Here is a 14,666-nt window from a genome sequence, read left to right as displayed (position 1 = left end):
CACATTGGCGAAGACAGGAGCCTCCACATTGGGGTTTACAGGAAACCTATACACACAGACCAATATCTACTTTTCAACTCACACCACCCGCTGGAACACAAACTGAGCGTCATCAGAACTTTGCAACACAGAGCTGACAATGTACCCAGCAGCACTCAGGCCCAACGAGAAGAACACAAACACCATAGGGGAGCTTTAAAAACCTGTGGCTACCCCAGTTGGACCTTTGTAAAAATTGCAACATGTTCCAGAAAGACCAACCAGGTGAGCGATGAGGAGAAAAGGAACAGAAGGAATAGCACAGTCATCCCGTATGTTTCTGGGGTCTCCGAGAAACTCAGGAGAATTTTCAACAAACACCGCATCCCGGTATACTTCAAACCCAGCAACACACTCCGACAAAGACTGGTTCATCCCAAAGACCGTGTACCACACACCCGGAAAAGCAATCTGGTGTATGCCGTACAATGCAATGAAGACTGCACTGACCTACACATAGGAGAAACCAAACAACCACTACACAAATGCATGGCCCAACACAGAAGGCCAAACTCCTCAGGACAAGACTCAGCAGTCTATCTACACCTAAAGGAGAAGACACACTCCTTCCAGGACAGCAACGTACACATTTTGGACAGAGACGATAGATGGTTTGAAAGAGGGGTGAAGGAAGCCATCTATGCGAAACTGGGAAAAACCATCCCTCAACAGAGGAGGAGGTCTGCGACACCACCTATCTCCCACTTACAATGCCGTCCTTTCATCTCTACCCAGGAGACTCAAGAAGCCTAGCCTCCAAGAACAACGGTCGGTCACTAACAGCTCCAACCACTCTCATGACCACTGAATAATGAAGTCGAAACTAACACCCCCAACCACGGTCACTGCTAAACAAATGCAAATTAATAGCTCCGATGGCGACGGGCCCGGCTGGACATCTGAGCACAGGAGGGCCACACATATCAACAGCTCCGCTAACGACGGGCGCGACCAAACATCGGTACACAAAAGAGCCACTCATATCTATGGCTCTGACAACGACCCATAGAGGATAAATTCTGAGTCTCATCACCAGCCAGTCAGACTAGCTTGGTCTAGTCAGAAAGGCACGAACTGAGGAAGCCCCTTGGATGAGAGGCGAAACGTCTTCACGGATATATACCAAGTCCAGCTGCACTTGATTCAACTCCTTTGGATAACCATGACCTGGATGAATGAGAACATTCACAGACATGTATTCACTCCTTTAAAAAAAAAAAAATCTCTTTCTTGGACTTTTACTTTAGCGCTGGTTTTGCTCTTAGATGCTTGTTTAGATGCACTTATGACCTCCGATGACTAGTAGTTCCCCTGATTTCCTACGTTAACTGATGCTCTTATTGTAAGTCGCTTTGGATAAAAGCGTCAGCTAAATGACTGTAATGTAATGTAATGTAATAAATAAAATCTTTAAAAAAAAACTAGTCAACACGCCCACCTATGACCAGTGGGGCTTCGCCGTGAGGGGGTACTATCTGCAGTGGAAAACGAAATCCCCGAAAATAAAGCGAGTAGAATCGAGCTGAGCGGGTACCATGCAGTTGGAAAGGGGCACAACATATAGCGTTGATCTGTGAGGAGAGAGCGCGATCGGCCAGATCTTCAAACACAGGCTAGACCAGACAGACCAGGCTAAAGCTCATGTGTCGGCATCACTGCTGTCGAATAGGTCATGCCATCTTGTTTCACAAACACAAACTGTCCTCATAACGTCAAGCGATCGACGCCAAATAAAAAAGTGGGAGTGAGGAAATGGCAGAATCCCATTACATGTAACTTTTTCAGCATCTGGTCTCAAGATGGAGAGTGATATTATTGTACCGGTAAAGTGACAGAATGACACCAGTGCTCCGCTGAGCGCAGCTGTGTCTCATCTTCCCCCCCTCCGGGCTCCTCTCACCAGAGAATCCCGTGGTTCCTCCCTGTGACTCGTAGCCCAATTAAACGTTTCCTGCCGCCCGCTTCCCGGCTCCCCCTTACATCCATGCCTGTTTGTTACTGCTGCTTGGATTACAGAGATTACCATCTTCCTTCAGGAAACCTGGCCAGCGGAGAGGAAGAAGAGATCTCAGGTTCACAAATAAGAGCTCTGTTATTGTGTTTATTGTCGTTGACATGGCCCTGGGCTCAGCCCGGCACCGAACGCAAGGTCACGGAGAGGGAAAAAGGAGGATGTCCCTGTATTGGTCAAAATCGTTGTGTTACCGCTACAGTCGCGTTGATTCCTCCCAAAGGACTGCAGACCTAACAGCGGACTTTCCCGTCCACTCGCCCTTCACATTAAACCCCTGCATAACATTTCTTTTCCCTCGTATCAGTTGGACGGTCCACCATCTCTGTGCGTAGTCTTAATTACCGCCAGAGGGGATGAGGTCTGTGGAAAACAAGCGCTTTAACGTTTCCCTGTGATTCATGTGTGTGTGTGTGTGTGTGTGTGTGTGTGCATGACTACTTTTCTGTGCTTTGTTTTCTTTTGAGTCCAAATTGAATCCTCTTAAGGCCCAATTGTGATTTTCTTGCTCAGTTCTCGATGACTCAGTTCAAATTTGATTGGAGCTGCACTTTCCAGAGCCCTACTTGGGGGGTGGGGGGGTGGGGGAGAAGAAAAAAGAAAACATTTCTATATGTAAAGATAATGACTATAGCAGAGCAACTGGTTGACTCGGTTGGCTGCTGAGGAAAAAAAGCTTGTCGGATTTATTGCTGCTTTGAATTGCCTACTTCAATTTGCACCATTTGGTTATCTTAAAATATGCTTCGCTGGAAGGCAGGTGTCACTGCTGGCATCTTTGGTGGGATTTACTGAAGGGAATAATCCATTAGTGGTTTTTAAAGGATGTGAGTCAAGAGGAGGGCCTGAGGTTTGTTTTTGCTGCAGTTTGTCTCTATCAGCCACTTGAGGAAAGCCTTCTCAGCTGTGGTGCTGGAGGTGCTATTTGTGTTCTGTTAAAGTACATTTCCGCTTAAGAAATTCCTGTTGGAGGATCTGGGTGGCGTGGCTGGCAGTCTATGCCGTTGCCTACCAACACGGGGATCGCCGGTTCAAATCCCCATGTTACCTCTGGCTTGGTCGGGCGTCCCTACAGACACAATTGGCCGTGTCTGCGGGTGGGGAGCCGGATGTAGGTATGTGTCCTGGTCACTGCACTGGCGCCTCCCCTGGTTGGTCGGGGCGCCTGTTCAGGGGAGAGGGGGAACTGGGGGGGAATAGCGTGGATCCTCCCATGCGCCACGTTCCCCTGGCGAAATTCCTCACTGTCAGGTGAAAAGAAGCGGCTGGTGACTCCACATGTATTGGAGGAGGCATGTGGTAGTCTGCCGCCCTCCCCGGATCGGCAGAGGGGATGGAGCAGCGACCGGGATGGCTCAAAAGAGTCAGATAATTGGCCGAATACAATTGGGGAGGAAAAGGGGGGAACCCCCCCCCCCCAAAGAAAAAAGTCTCCTGCAGAAGTCCCTCATAAAATAAAAGGTAAAACGATCCTTTATTGAATGTTTTCATCGAGCTACCGTATCCTGAAATGGCTTCATAAAAGGTTTTGAAAGGGAGTGGATTTTTTTTAAAATTATTATTATTTTTTAATAATGCACCAGACCTAAGGGCACGTTTACTCGGAAATACAGTTACACGCTTGTAAATATTATCGCATGCCATTTGCTTTATGTACTACATGCAAAGGCAAAGCTCTGAGCGGTGAATCCCATGTGAGAAAAGGCTGCGTGCTCGGAGGACAGCGTGCACCATTTGCTCAATAAAGGGAGGCTTGGATGAAACCATCGGAGGTGCTGGGATACTGATTCCAGTTGTTATGAGAGCCCCTGTACGCCGGTGGCAGGGAGCCAGGTTCAGGGTGTGTCTGTGCGTTGTGGAGCTTAGCGTTATGGGGAAGCGTTCTGCCTCCCGCACATTCTGCCCCTTTGAACCCTCACAAAGACACCATCCCCTTTCTCCAGCGTAGAAAAATATTTTGAGGGGCACTCAGTGCAATCACGTCCAGCTGAGGCCACATACTGTATTGCTGGGAAGAGGGTGTTGTCTTTGAAAGGTGTCTTCCACATTTTGCCGTATTATTTTCCAAACTTCCTCTTACCTATCAGCTGCGAGTTATAGTTGACCAGAAAACGGCTTTTACGTCTCTCCTTGCTTTGTGTGTTAATTTTTTTTTCTTCTTTGCATGCACTTCTTGTCTTGGCCCACAGATTTCGACGTTGAGACGCCAGGGGAGAACTTTGTACCCCACGGTGCCAGAAAATGCAGTGGAGGAAGCCCAGAGTCTGTTTGTCCAAGAGGTAAGCTCGCACCAGCAGCAGTAACCCCACAAAACTGGACCTTTGTCCCGAGCGTTCGGTGGTTTTATAGACGGTGAGACATGCTGCTTTATACAGACAGTGATTTATGTCGTCACCCCGGGTGTGACTCTGCACAAGTGTACGAGGCAGAGAGCGCAGCAGAGCCACCAGAGATAAGGAGATTTCTTGCACCATTTACAGCTGAGTTCCTAGAGCTCCTCATTGTTTTTGGGTAGAGGGGTTGTTTTTTTTTTTGTTTTTTTTTTTCCTTTTTACCCCCCCCCCCCCAATTGTACCCGTCCAATTACCCCACTCTTTCAAGCCGTCCCCGTCGCTGCTCCACCCCCTCTGCCGATCCGGGGAAGGCTGCAGACTACCACATGCCTCCTCCGATACATGTGGAGTCGCCAGCCGCTTCTTTTCACCTGACACTGAGGAGTTTCACCAGGGGGACGTAGGCCAAGGGAGGATCACGCTATTCCCCCCTCTGAACAGGCGCCCCGGCCGACTAGAGGAGGCGCTAGTGCAGCGACCAGGACACATACCCACATCTGGCTTCCCACCCACAGACACGGCCAATTGTGTCTGTAGAGATGCCCGGACAAGCCGGAGGTAACACGGGAATTCGAACTGGCGATCCTCGTGTTGGTAGGCAACGGAATAGACCGCCGCGCCACCTGGGCACCCGAGCTCCTCATTGTTAAATACATCAAACCAGCAGAGCTTCTCCCTCAACTGTGGTAGTTTTGGACACAACAGTGTGTTATTGTTCATCAGCTGGCACCAGGGCTTACTACAGAGCATTGCTTGAGCTCCTGTGAACCGTTTTACTGCTACTGTACTTCTGCATTCTGCAGTTCCACAGCCCAGGGGAGTAACAAGTGATAAAATGCAGTTAATTCCCAAAGTCCGAAAAGCCAAACAAACTTTTGCTGTTTTTCTCTGGACGGGTGTTTATAGTTGTGCCTTTACGGAGTCTTGAAAACACTTCCAAGCTTCAAATGGTTTGAACTGTGGTTTTCGTGGTTTCCAGTAAGATACAGCGCTGCCCTGTGGTTCACTGCCCTGCACAAGCACGCTGTTCTCCCTGGTTGTGCATAGTGCAGTTCATACATATTATAGCACTCAATGTGAGTGTACCAGAAAAAAATGTTCATAGTATGAAAAAAATCTAATATACTAAAAATGCTAGGTTCTGGGGGCGTCCTGGTAGAGTGGCGGTCAGTTCCGTTGCCTACCAACACTGGAATTGCCGGTTCGAATCCTCGTGTTACCTCCGGCTTGGTCGGGCGTCCCTACAGACACAATTGGCCGTGTCTGCAGGAGGGATGTGGTTATGTGTCCTGGTCGCTGCACTACCGCCTCCTCTGGTGGATCAGGGCGACTATTCAGGGGGCAGGGGGAACTGGGGGGAATAGCGTGATCCTCCCACGTGCTACTTCCCCCTGGCGAAACTCCTCACTGTCAGGTGAAAAGAAGCGGCCGTTGACTCCACATGTATCGGAGGAGGCATGTGGTAGTCTGCGGCCCCCCCCAGATCGGCAGAGGGGGTGGAGCACCGACCGGGAAGGGTTGGAAAATAGGGTAGGGTAGAAAATAGGGAGAGAAATGGGGGGGGGGCAAAATTAAAAAAATGTCAGGATGCATTCTGCTTTCAGTGAACAATCTTATTTGAACTGACTGGACACGATTTCATCCATCCATTATCCGAACCGCTTATCCTGCTCTCAGGGTCGCGGGGATGCTGGAGCCTATCCCAGCAGTGACTGGGTGGCAGGCGGGGAGACACCCTGGACAGGCCGCCAGGCCATCACACAGGGCCGAAACACTATTATGGAAGAAAATGGTAACTGTGTGAGGTTACCATGGAGACGTAGCTTACATAAGCTGTACCCAATTCCCGCCGCTCCCAAATTCCCGCCGCTCCCACTAATTGACTGAGGATAGCAAAACCAAATCACGCCGCATACTTATCATGTCTTGATGGAGTAGAACATACTAAAATGCATATAGTATTGTTGTAGTACTGTTACTGTGCAGTATCTGCTATTAGTATGTAGTACGTAGTGGAGTATTCGGACACCGCCTCTATATTCATAAGTACACCTTCCAGGTGGAAGGTGGCAGTTTTAGCAGCCGTAAAGGCCCACTTCCTGTTGGTCAGGTGCGACGTGACATCACCAGGACAGCTGTGTTGATCAGCCCTGCAAGAGCTCCTCTGTTTCCTGTTGCTCCCCTGATCAGGTTGCACGTAGACTCCCCTGACGGAGCGTTTCTTGTAAACAGCACGTATTTCTCCATAATAGATACCAGTATGCGGTTTGTATCACCCTTCACTTTAACAATGACCAGATGTCTTCCCTCCGAGTTGGGGAGATAGAGGTATACTCCCTCTCGGTTTGGGCTGGTGGAGTCTTTGTGGTTAGGCTGAGGTGGAGCATGCGAGCTCATCTTGCATCACAGCCCGCTTCCGTTTTAATGACTACGGCGGTTTGAATGATCGCCTCTCGTCTCAGCTGTGGGGCTTTTATGGCGTTCTGATAGTTCAGTTAAAGATTGTAACGTGCGTAAACCATTATGATGGCGAGTCATTCCATGCTCTACTTTCAGCGTTGTCAGTAGGTGAGCCAGACTGCTACACCTGCTGTCCAGGCTTACACAAAAGCCCTTTAAGCTAATGTGGTGCAGTGGTTAGCACAGTCACCTCACAACAAGAAGGTCCTGGGTTTGAGCCCTGGGGTAGTCCAACCTTGGGGGTCATCCCGGGTCATCCTCTGTGTGGAGTTTGCATGTTCTCCCTGTGTCTGTGTGGGTTTCTCCTCTGGGTGCTCCAGCTTCCTCCCACAGTCCAAAGACTTGTTGGTCAGATGAATCAGCCATACTAAATTGTCCCTAGGTGTGAATGTGTGTGTGTGTGTGTGTGTGTGTGTGTGTGTGTGTGTGTGTGTGTGTGTGTGTGTGTGTGTTGACCCTGTGATGGACTGGCGGCCTGTTCAGGATGTCTCCCTGCCTGCCGCCCAGTGACTGCTGGGATAGGCTCCAGCATCCTGCGACCCCGATTGGGATAAGCAACTTGGATAATGGATGGACGGATGTGTTCGCACAAATTCTAAATCCACATGAAATCTTTTTCTTAAGTCGTTATTTGCTCATAGATGAAACATTCTTTTGTTTGTGTGGCAGGGAAATCAGTTCAGTGCAAAATTGCAATACTAAGCAATATGTGACAATTTTAATATCACAACATTTCCACTGAGTTGCAGTGTTGAAGTTCAGAGGGTGTGGAGAAGTTTGATTCCATTTCTACGTGTGTGAATGCTCAGGGAAGCGTACTCATCTTTTAAGTTTCTATGGGGATTAAAATGTTTTCTTCAAACATTTTGTTGCACAATTTGTTTAGATTAGTGTAGTTTCGGGCGTCCAGGTGGCGTGGCGGTCCATTCCGTTGCCTGCCAACACGGGGATCTCCAGTTCGAATCCCCGTGTTACCTCCGGCTTGGTCGGGCGTCCCTACAGACACAATTGGCCGTGTCTGCGGGTGGGAAGCCAGATGTGGGTGTGTGCCCTGGTCGCTGCACTAGCGCCTCCTCTGGTCAGTTGGGGCACCTGTTCAGGGGGCAGGGGGAACTGGGGGGGGTAGCGTGATCCTCCCACATGCTACGTCCCCCTGGTGAAAATCCTCCCTGTCAGGTGAAAAGAAGCGGCTGGCGACTCCACATGTATCAGAGGAGGCATGTGGTAGTCTGCAGCACCCCCCGGATTGGCAGAGGGGGTGGAGCAGCAACCAGGATGGCTTGGAAGAGTGGGATAATTGGAATATCGACTCCCCTGTATTTGTAATGCAGTGATAGCTGAAAATTGTACTGTGTAATGAATCGGCATTTGAATATCGCTGTAATGTAAAACTGGGATGTACCGGCCAATTCCCACCTTTGTCCTGTTTGACCCCTGTACCTTATTTTCCAGGATCATCAGACTATAAAACTTTGCCAAACTCAGGATACATCTCTTCCTACAGCGATTATTTTATTTTTATTATCAGGCAGCTGAATTGTGCGAGTGGTTCCCTAACCGACTGATCCCTCTTGTGTTTTCTCAGTGCATCAAAACCTATAAATCTGACTGGCACGTCGTCAACTACAAGTATGAGGACTACTCCGGGGACTTTCGGCAACTTCCCAAGTGAGTCTGCTGTTCACAATCACAACACCGTCCTCACAGATGTAATGCGGTTATGAGTCATGGCGTCCTTCTGCTGGGCGAGTAGCAACAGCCGCCATGTGTAATATACAGTGCATCCGGAAAGTATTCACACCCCTTCACTTTCCCCACATTTTGTTATGTTACAGCCTTATTCCAAAATGGATTAAATTCCTTTTTTTCTCATCAATCTACACACAATACCCCATAATGACAAAGTGAAAAAGGTTTTGTAGAAATTTTTGCAAATTTATTAAAAATAAAAAATTGAAATATTGCATGTACATAAGTATTCACACCCTTTGCTATGACAATTGAGCTCAGGTTCATCCTGTTTCCACTGATCATCCTTGAGATGTTTCTACATCTTGATTGGAGTCCACCCGTAGTAAATTTAATGGATTGGACATGATTTGGAAAGGCACACACCTGGTCTATATAAGGTCCCACTGTTGACAGTACATGTCAGAGCAGAAACCAAGCCATGAAGTCAAAGGAATTGTCTGTGGACATCCGAGACAGGATTGTATCGAGGCACAGATGTGGGGAAGGGTACAAAAAAATTTCTACAGCTTTGAAGGTCCCGAAGAGCACAGTGGTCTCCCATCATTCATAAATGGAAGAAGTTTGGATCCACCAGAGCTGGCCGCCCAGCCAAACTGAGCGATCGGGGGAGAAGGGCCTTGATCAGGGAGGTGACCAATAACCCGATGGTCATTCTGACAGAGCTCCAGTGTTCCTCTGTGGAGATGGGAGAACCTTCCAGAAGGACAACCATCTCTGCAGCACTCCACCAATCAGGCCTTTATGGTAGAGTGGCCAGACGGAAGCCTCTGCTCAGTAAAAGGCACATGACAGCCCGCTTGGAGTTTGTCAGAAAGCACCTAAAGGACTCTCAGACCATGAGAAACAAGATTCTCTGGTCTGATGAAACCAAGATTGAACTCTTTGGCTTGAATGCCAAACGTCACGTCTGGAGGAAACCACGCACCTCTCATCACCTTGCTAATACCATCCCTACAGTGAAGCATGGTGGTGGCAGCATCATGCTGTGTGGATGTTTTTCAGCGGCAGGAACTGGGAGACTAGTCAGGATCGAGGGAAAGATGAATGGAGCAAAGTACAGAGAGATCCCTGATGAAAACCTGCTCCAGAGCACTCAGGACCTCAGACTGGGGCGAAGGTTTACCTTTCAACACGACAACGACCCTGAGCACACAGCCAAGACAACGAAGGAGTGGCTTCGGGACAAGTCTGTGAATGTCCTTGAGTGGACCAGCCAGAGCCCAGACTTGAACCCCATTGAACATCTCTGGAAAGACCTGAAAATAGCTGTGCAGCGACGCTCCCCATCTAACCTTACAGAGCTCGAGAGGATCTGCAGAGAAGAATGGGAGAAATACCCCAAATATAGGTGTGCCAAGTTTGTAGCTTCATACCCAAGAAGACTTGAGGCTGTAATCGCTGCCAAGGGTGCCTCAACCAAGTACTGAGTAAAGGATGTGAATACTTATGTACATGCAATATTTCAGTTTTTTATTTTTAATAAATTTGCAAAAGTTTCTACAAAACATTTTTCAATTTGTCATTATGGGGTATTGTGTGTAGATTGATGTGAAAAAAAAAGGAATTTAATCCATTTTGGAATAAGGCTGTAACATAACAAAATGTGGGGACAGTGAAGGGGTGTGAATACTTTCCGGATGCACTGTATATGGATGCCAAAGATTTCACACTGAATCGTCAGGGCGTAGACATTTCCCCCGCATTTTCAGCGTCTGGCTGTTGGCGCGCTTCTGTCCCCTTTGTTCCCGGGCGACAGGTGAAGATAGGTTGTCGTGACTCGATGACGAGGAAACGCGGGATAGTTTTTGCAGAACAATGGAGAGCTTCCTCCGTGCACCACGCTGGACGTCTCAGCTTCAGTCAGCATAGAAGCCCCCCTCAGTACTGGGAAGACTGTTCTGGGCATTAACCTCTCCCCCAAAGACATGCGTTTTCTATTCTCATTGTGTTGAAGTGACCTTGACTCGGGGAAAACGCCTCAGACTATTGTTGTCACACCTTTTGTCACTCATCCGATTTTAGGGAAGTTGAAAACAATACACCGCGATGCCGATTTCTTATGTTACAAGCATCACACTATTTACTGTTAAAGGCACCCCCCCCCCCTTTCTCCACAATTGTACTTGGCCAATTACCCCACTCTTCCGAGCTGTCCCGGCCGCTGCTCCACACCCTCTGCCGATCCGGGGAGGGCTGCAGACTACCACATGCCTGCTCCCATACATGTGGAGTCACCAGCCGCTTCTTTTCACCTGACAGTGAGGAGTATCACCAGGGGGGATGTAGCGCGTGGAAGGATCATACCGCTCCCCCCAGTTCCTCCTCCCCCCCGAACAGGCGCCCCGACCGACAAGAGGAGGCGCTAGTGCAGCGACCAGGATGCATACCCACATCTGGCTTCCCACCCGCAGACACAGCCAATTGTGTCTGTAAGGACGCCCGACCAAACCGGAGGTAACACGGGGATTCGAACCTGCGATCCCCGTGTTGGTAGGCAATGGAATAGACCGCACGCTACCCAGATTCCCCATTAAAGGCATATTTGCTTAATGGTATATCCATGAACGGTGCTAGCATCCACCAATCCTAGATTACTAGATACCAAATTCACCATTGACCCCCCCCCCCCAACAATCACTCACACACACATTCTCTTCAGAATTGGCTTATAATAAACAAAGAAAATTCTTCAAAGGTTTGGCAAAAAAATGTGAGGAGTTGATCATGTTACGTTACCTCAATCACTTCAATTTAGTCTAAATTGTGTTCGGGCCAAGAAGCGCAAAATTAAGTTGTTTTTTTTCTTTCTTAATCTAGAAATGTCTGCAGTGGTTATCTCCACATCAAAGAGCTAGCTAGCTGTAGCATGCGCTGTTAACGAGGAAATAAAATTCTAATAATTGAATTTTAACAATTTATTATGTATTGTGATTTTACAGCAAAGTGTCCAGACCAGAAAAATTGGCCATCCATGTTTTCGAAGTGGATGAGGATGTTGACAAAGATGAGGTGAGTACGTTTACGTCCAGGAAGTGTATTTTCGCCGATCCCTACTGACCTCACCGTTCCAAATACCACTGAAATAGAAGCAGTGTAAACCAACCAATTCTCTATTAGTGAACTGAGAATTGGTTGATGGACTTTATGGACGTACTATTAATGGAACAGGCAGCACGGTGGCGCAGTGGTTAGCGTGGTCGCCTCACAGCAAGAAGGTTCTGGGTTTGAGCCCCGGGGTAGTCCAGCCTTGGGGGGTCGTCTCGGGTCGTCCTCAGTGTGGAGTTTTCATGTTTTCCCCGTGTCTGCGTGGGTTTCCTCCGGAGGCTCCAGTTTCTTCCCACAGTCCAAAGACATGTAGGTCAGGTGAATCAGCCGTACTAAATTGCCCCTAGGTATGAGTGCGTGTGTGTGTGTGTGTGTGTGTGTGTGTGTGTGTGTGTGTGTGTGGGCGTGTGGGCCCTGTGTGATGGCCTGGCGGCCTGTCCAGGGTGTCTCCCCACCTGCCGCCCAGTGACTGCTGAGATAGGCTCCAGCATCCCCGCGACTCTGGGAGGATAAGCGGTTTGGATAATGGATGGATATTAATGGAACAAGCTGACTAAGTATTCCAAGAGTATGATAATGGACTTCAGGGCGGCACAGTGGCCCAGTGGTTAGCACTGGTGCTTCACAGCAAGAAGGTCCTGGGTTCGAACCCCAGGCCGTCCCAGATCCTTTCTGTGTGGAGTTTGCATGTTCTCCCCATGTTCTCCCCATGTTTGCATGGGTTTCCTCTGGGTGCTCCGGTTTCCTCCCACCATCAAAAAGACATGCATGTTAGGGTTAATATTCCTGCCTGTGCAAAGTAATGGAAAGAAGAGCTGGAGTTGGTCCCCGGGCGCTGCAGCTGCCCACTGCTGCTATGCAATAAGACGGGTTGAATGCAGAGAACACATTCATTGTAGCCTGGACAATGAAAAAATAATGCGGCTTTCTCTGTTCTTTCTGGATGGACCCAGGAACGTTGTCTTATCTGGGAAAAGGTTAGACCCCATGTCCCGTACTATCCTTATTTCTAAGGAGGCTTGTCAGAGTTTTGATTTCCACACCCGATTTTCTTATTTCTTGTTTTGTAAAGAGTGGATTATGTCCTTCCGAGTGTCTGTAGTGACAGGATGAATCCTGGTTTAGGCCACCCTTACCCGAGGGATAGTTGGTGTAGATCGGTGTGGTGTTCGGGAACTCGTCGTTCTCCAGCGACCCCTCTGGCCCACCCGGGCGCCTGCAGCCAAGCAACTGAAAGCATTCTCCCTACGCCTCTTTCGCGGCTTGAAGGTGATGCAATCCATGCGAGGCTTCAGCGTGTAAAATAGCGAGAGCAGCCGACACGAGTTTGAAGGAAGCTGGTGTTAGGCCTGTCTCCTTCCTGTGGAAACGTGAGCCAGGAGAGTTATTCGACAAAAGGTTCGGCCATATGCCATTGGGTTAATCGGGTGGGATAAGGGGAAAAACTAGAAATAAAAATTTTTTTTGAAAAAAAGGATGAATCCTGGTTTGTGAAGTCGCATCTGGAAACTGATGAATCGGGGTTTATGGTTATATACTGCACCCCCCCCCTTTTCCTCCTGTGTCTCTTGCATTGCTGTGATTATTGTCATTTTTTTTTTTGTTCCCAAAAATTACAAGTAAAAAAAAAATTAAAATACCGTAAAAATTATTTTCAAATGGTACAGGACAGTGGGCGTGGCTTCACACGGTGCCATTTCTTTTTCTTAGAATCACAGCTTTATATGAGAGACCTGGGCCTCCCAAAACTCGTGTGAATCTTAATATATCTTATTTCAGGCATCGGCTGTGGCTGACGGGAATGCGTTTGGCTTTCCTGTTTTCATTATAGCTGTTAAAGAGATGAAAGCATTGTTGCGTCCTAATAGCTAATTTTAATGTTGAGAATTAAGTGCAATTATCCTAAAGATTTCTGCTGGCTCGCCATCTCTCGAAGGTTCTGGCTTCCTCTCCTGTTTCTTTTCATGATGAAGTGTTCAGGACTCCAGTGACACATTTGGCCGTATTCATCCACCGTTCATGTTATTTTATGAGCGACTGTGTGAATGTGAGTTTGGCAAACGGGTTTTTGTTGGGTCTTTTTTTGAATATCCCATTTTTGGCACACACCAGGGAAGTTCAGAGGTCACCGAATCCACACACACAACCCTCAAGAAAAGCCTTTCCAGATAGAGGTCTTCAAAGCAGCAGCAAAAATGCAGGTCTCATGATGAGACTGATCTTATCTAACAGGCTGCGAGGTCACGCTGTCTGACGAGACCTGCAGTGATGAGAGTTGACATAACAACTCACGTGCTCTTTGCGAGCCATGTCAAACTTCGTCCCCCAGAGGCAACATTTGCTGAGACGCTTGGCGACCTTGCGGGTTCAGAGGAAACGAGAGGGAAAGATCATTTTTGTGGCGTCCGAGTTGTTAGTACATTCCACATACTGATAGTATGTAGTGTATTCTTTGTACTAGTGGAGCATACTGTTCAGTATGTAGAATGCAGTGTGTATCACGTACCACATATGTAACGCTTGGTGGACTCCCATCCAATCAGAAGTGACCATATGTCCAACACGGGGCTCGCCGATTCAAATCCCCGTGTTACCTCCGGCTTGGTCAGGCATCCCTACAGACACAGTTGGCCGTGTCTGCGGGTGGGAAGCCGGATGTAGGTATGTGTCCTGGTCGCTGCACTAGCTCCTCCTCTGGTCGGCCAGGGTGTCTGTTCGGGGGCGAGGGGGGACTGGGGGGAAGAGCGTGATCCTCCCACGCGCTACGTCTCCCTGGCAAAACTCTTCACTGTCAGGTGAAAAGAGGCGGCTGGTGACTCCACATGTATCGGAGGAGGCATGTAGTCTGCAGCCCTCGCTGGATGGGCAGAGGGGGTGGAGCAGTGACCGGGACGGCTCGGAAGAGTGGGGTGATTGGACGGATACAATTGGGGAGAAAATCAAAATAGAAGTGACCATATGTAACGCCAGAAAAAGAACTTAGTCACCTCCATCAGAGGAGCTTTGCTGCTTTCGCTTTGTTTCTT

General features: G+C 48.6%; 1 protein-coding gene across 7 annotated transcripts in view; it reads left to right on the top strand.

The window, feature by feature from the left end:
* LOC130120675 (dedicator of cytokinesis protein 9-like) overlaps positions 1 to 14,666 on the top strand; it is a 130,134-nt gene that overhangs the window by 60,073 nt on the left and 55,395 nt on the right. For all 7 annotated transcript variants that reach the window (XR_008811001.1, XR_008811000.1, XM_056289352.1 and 4 more), the window contains exons 3-5: positions 4,240 to 4,329; positions 8,429 to 8,511; positions 11,535 to 11,604. Coding sequence is in view for 5 of the 7 variants with exons in the window: in XM_056289352.1 (XP_056145327.1) it covers positions 4,240 to 4,329; positions 8,429 to 8,511; positions 11,535 to 11,604 (243 nt within the window). In the remaining 2 variants the exon portion in view is untranslated. The remainder of the gene's footprint in view (positions 1 to 4,239; positions 4,330 to 8,428; positions 8,512 to 11,534; positions 11,605 to 14,666) is intronic.

Source organism: Lampris incognitus, chromosome 11, assembly GCF_029633865.1.
Source record: "Lampris incognitus isolate fLamInc1 chromosome 11, fLamInc1.hap2, whole genome shotgun sequence".
NCBI lineage: Eukaryota > Metazoa > Chordata > Actinopteri > Lampriformes > Lampridae > Lampris > Lampris incognitus.
This window is presented reverse-complemented; position numbering and strand designations above follow the sequence as displayed.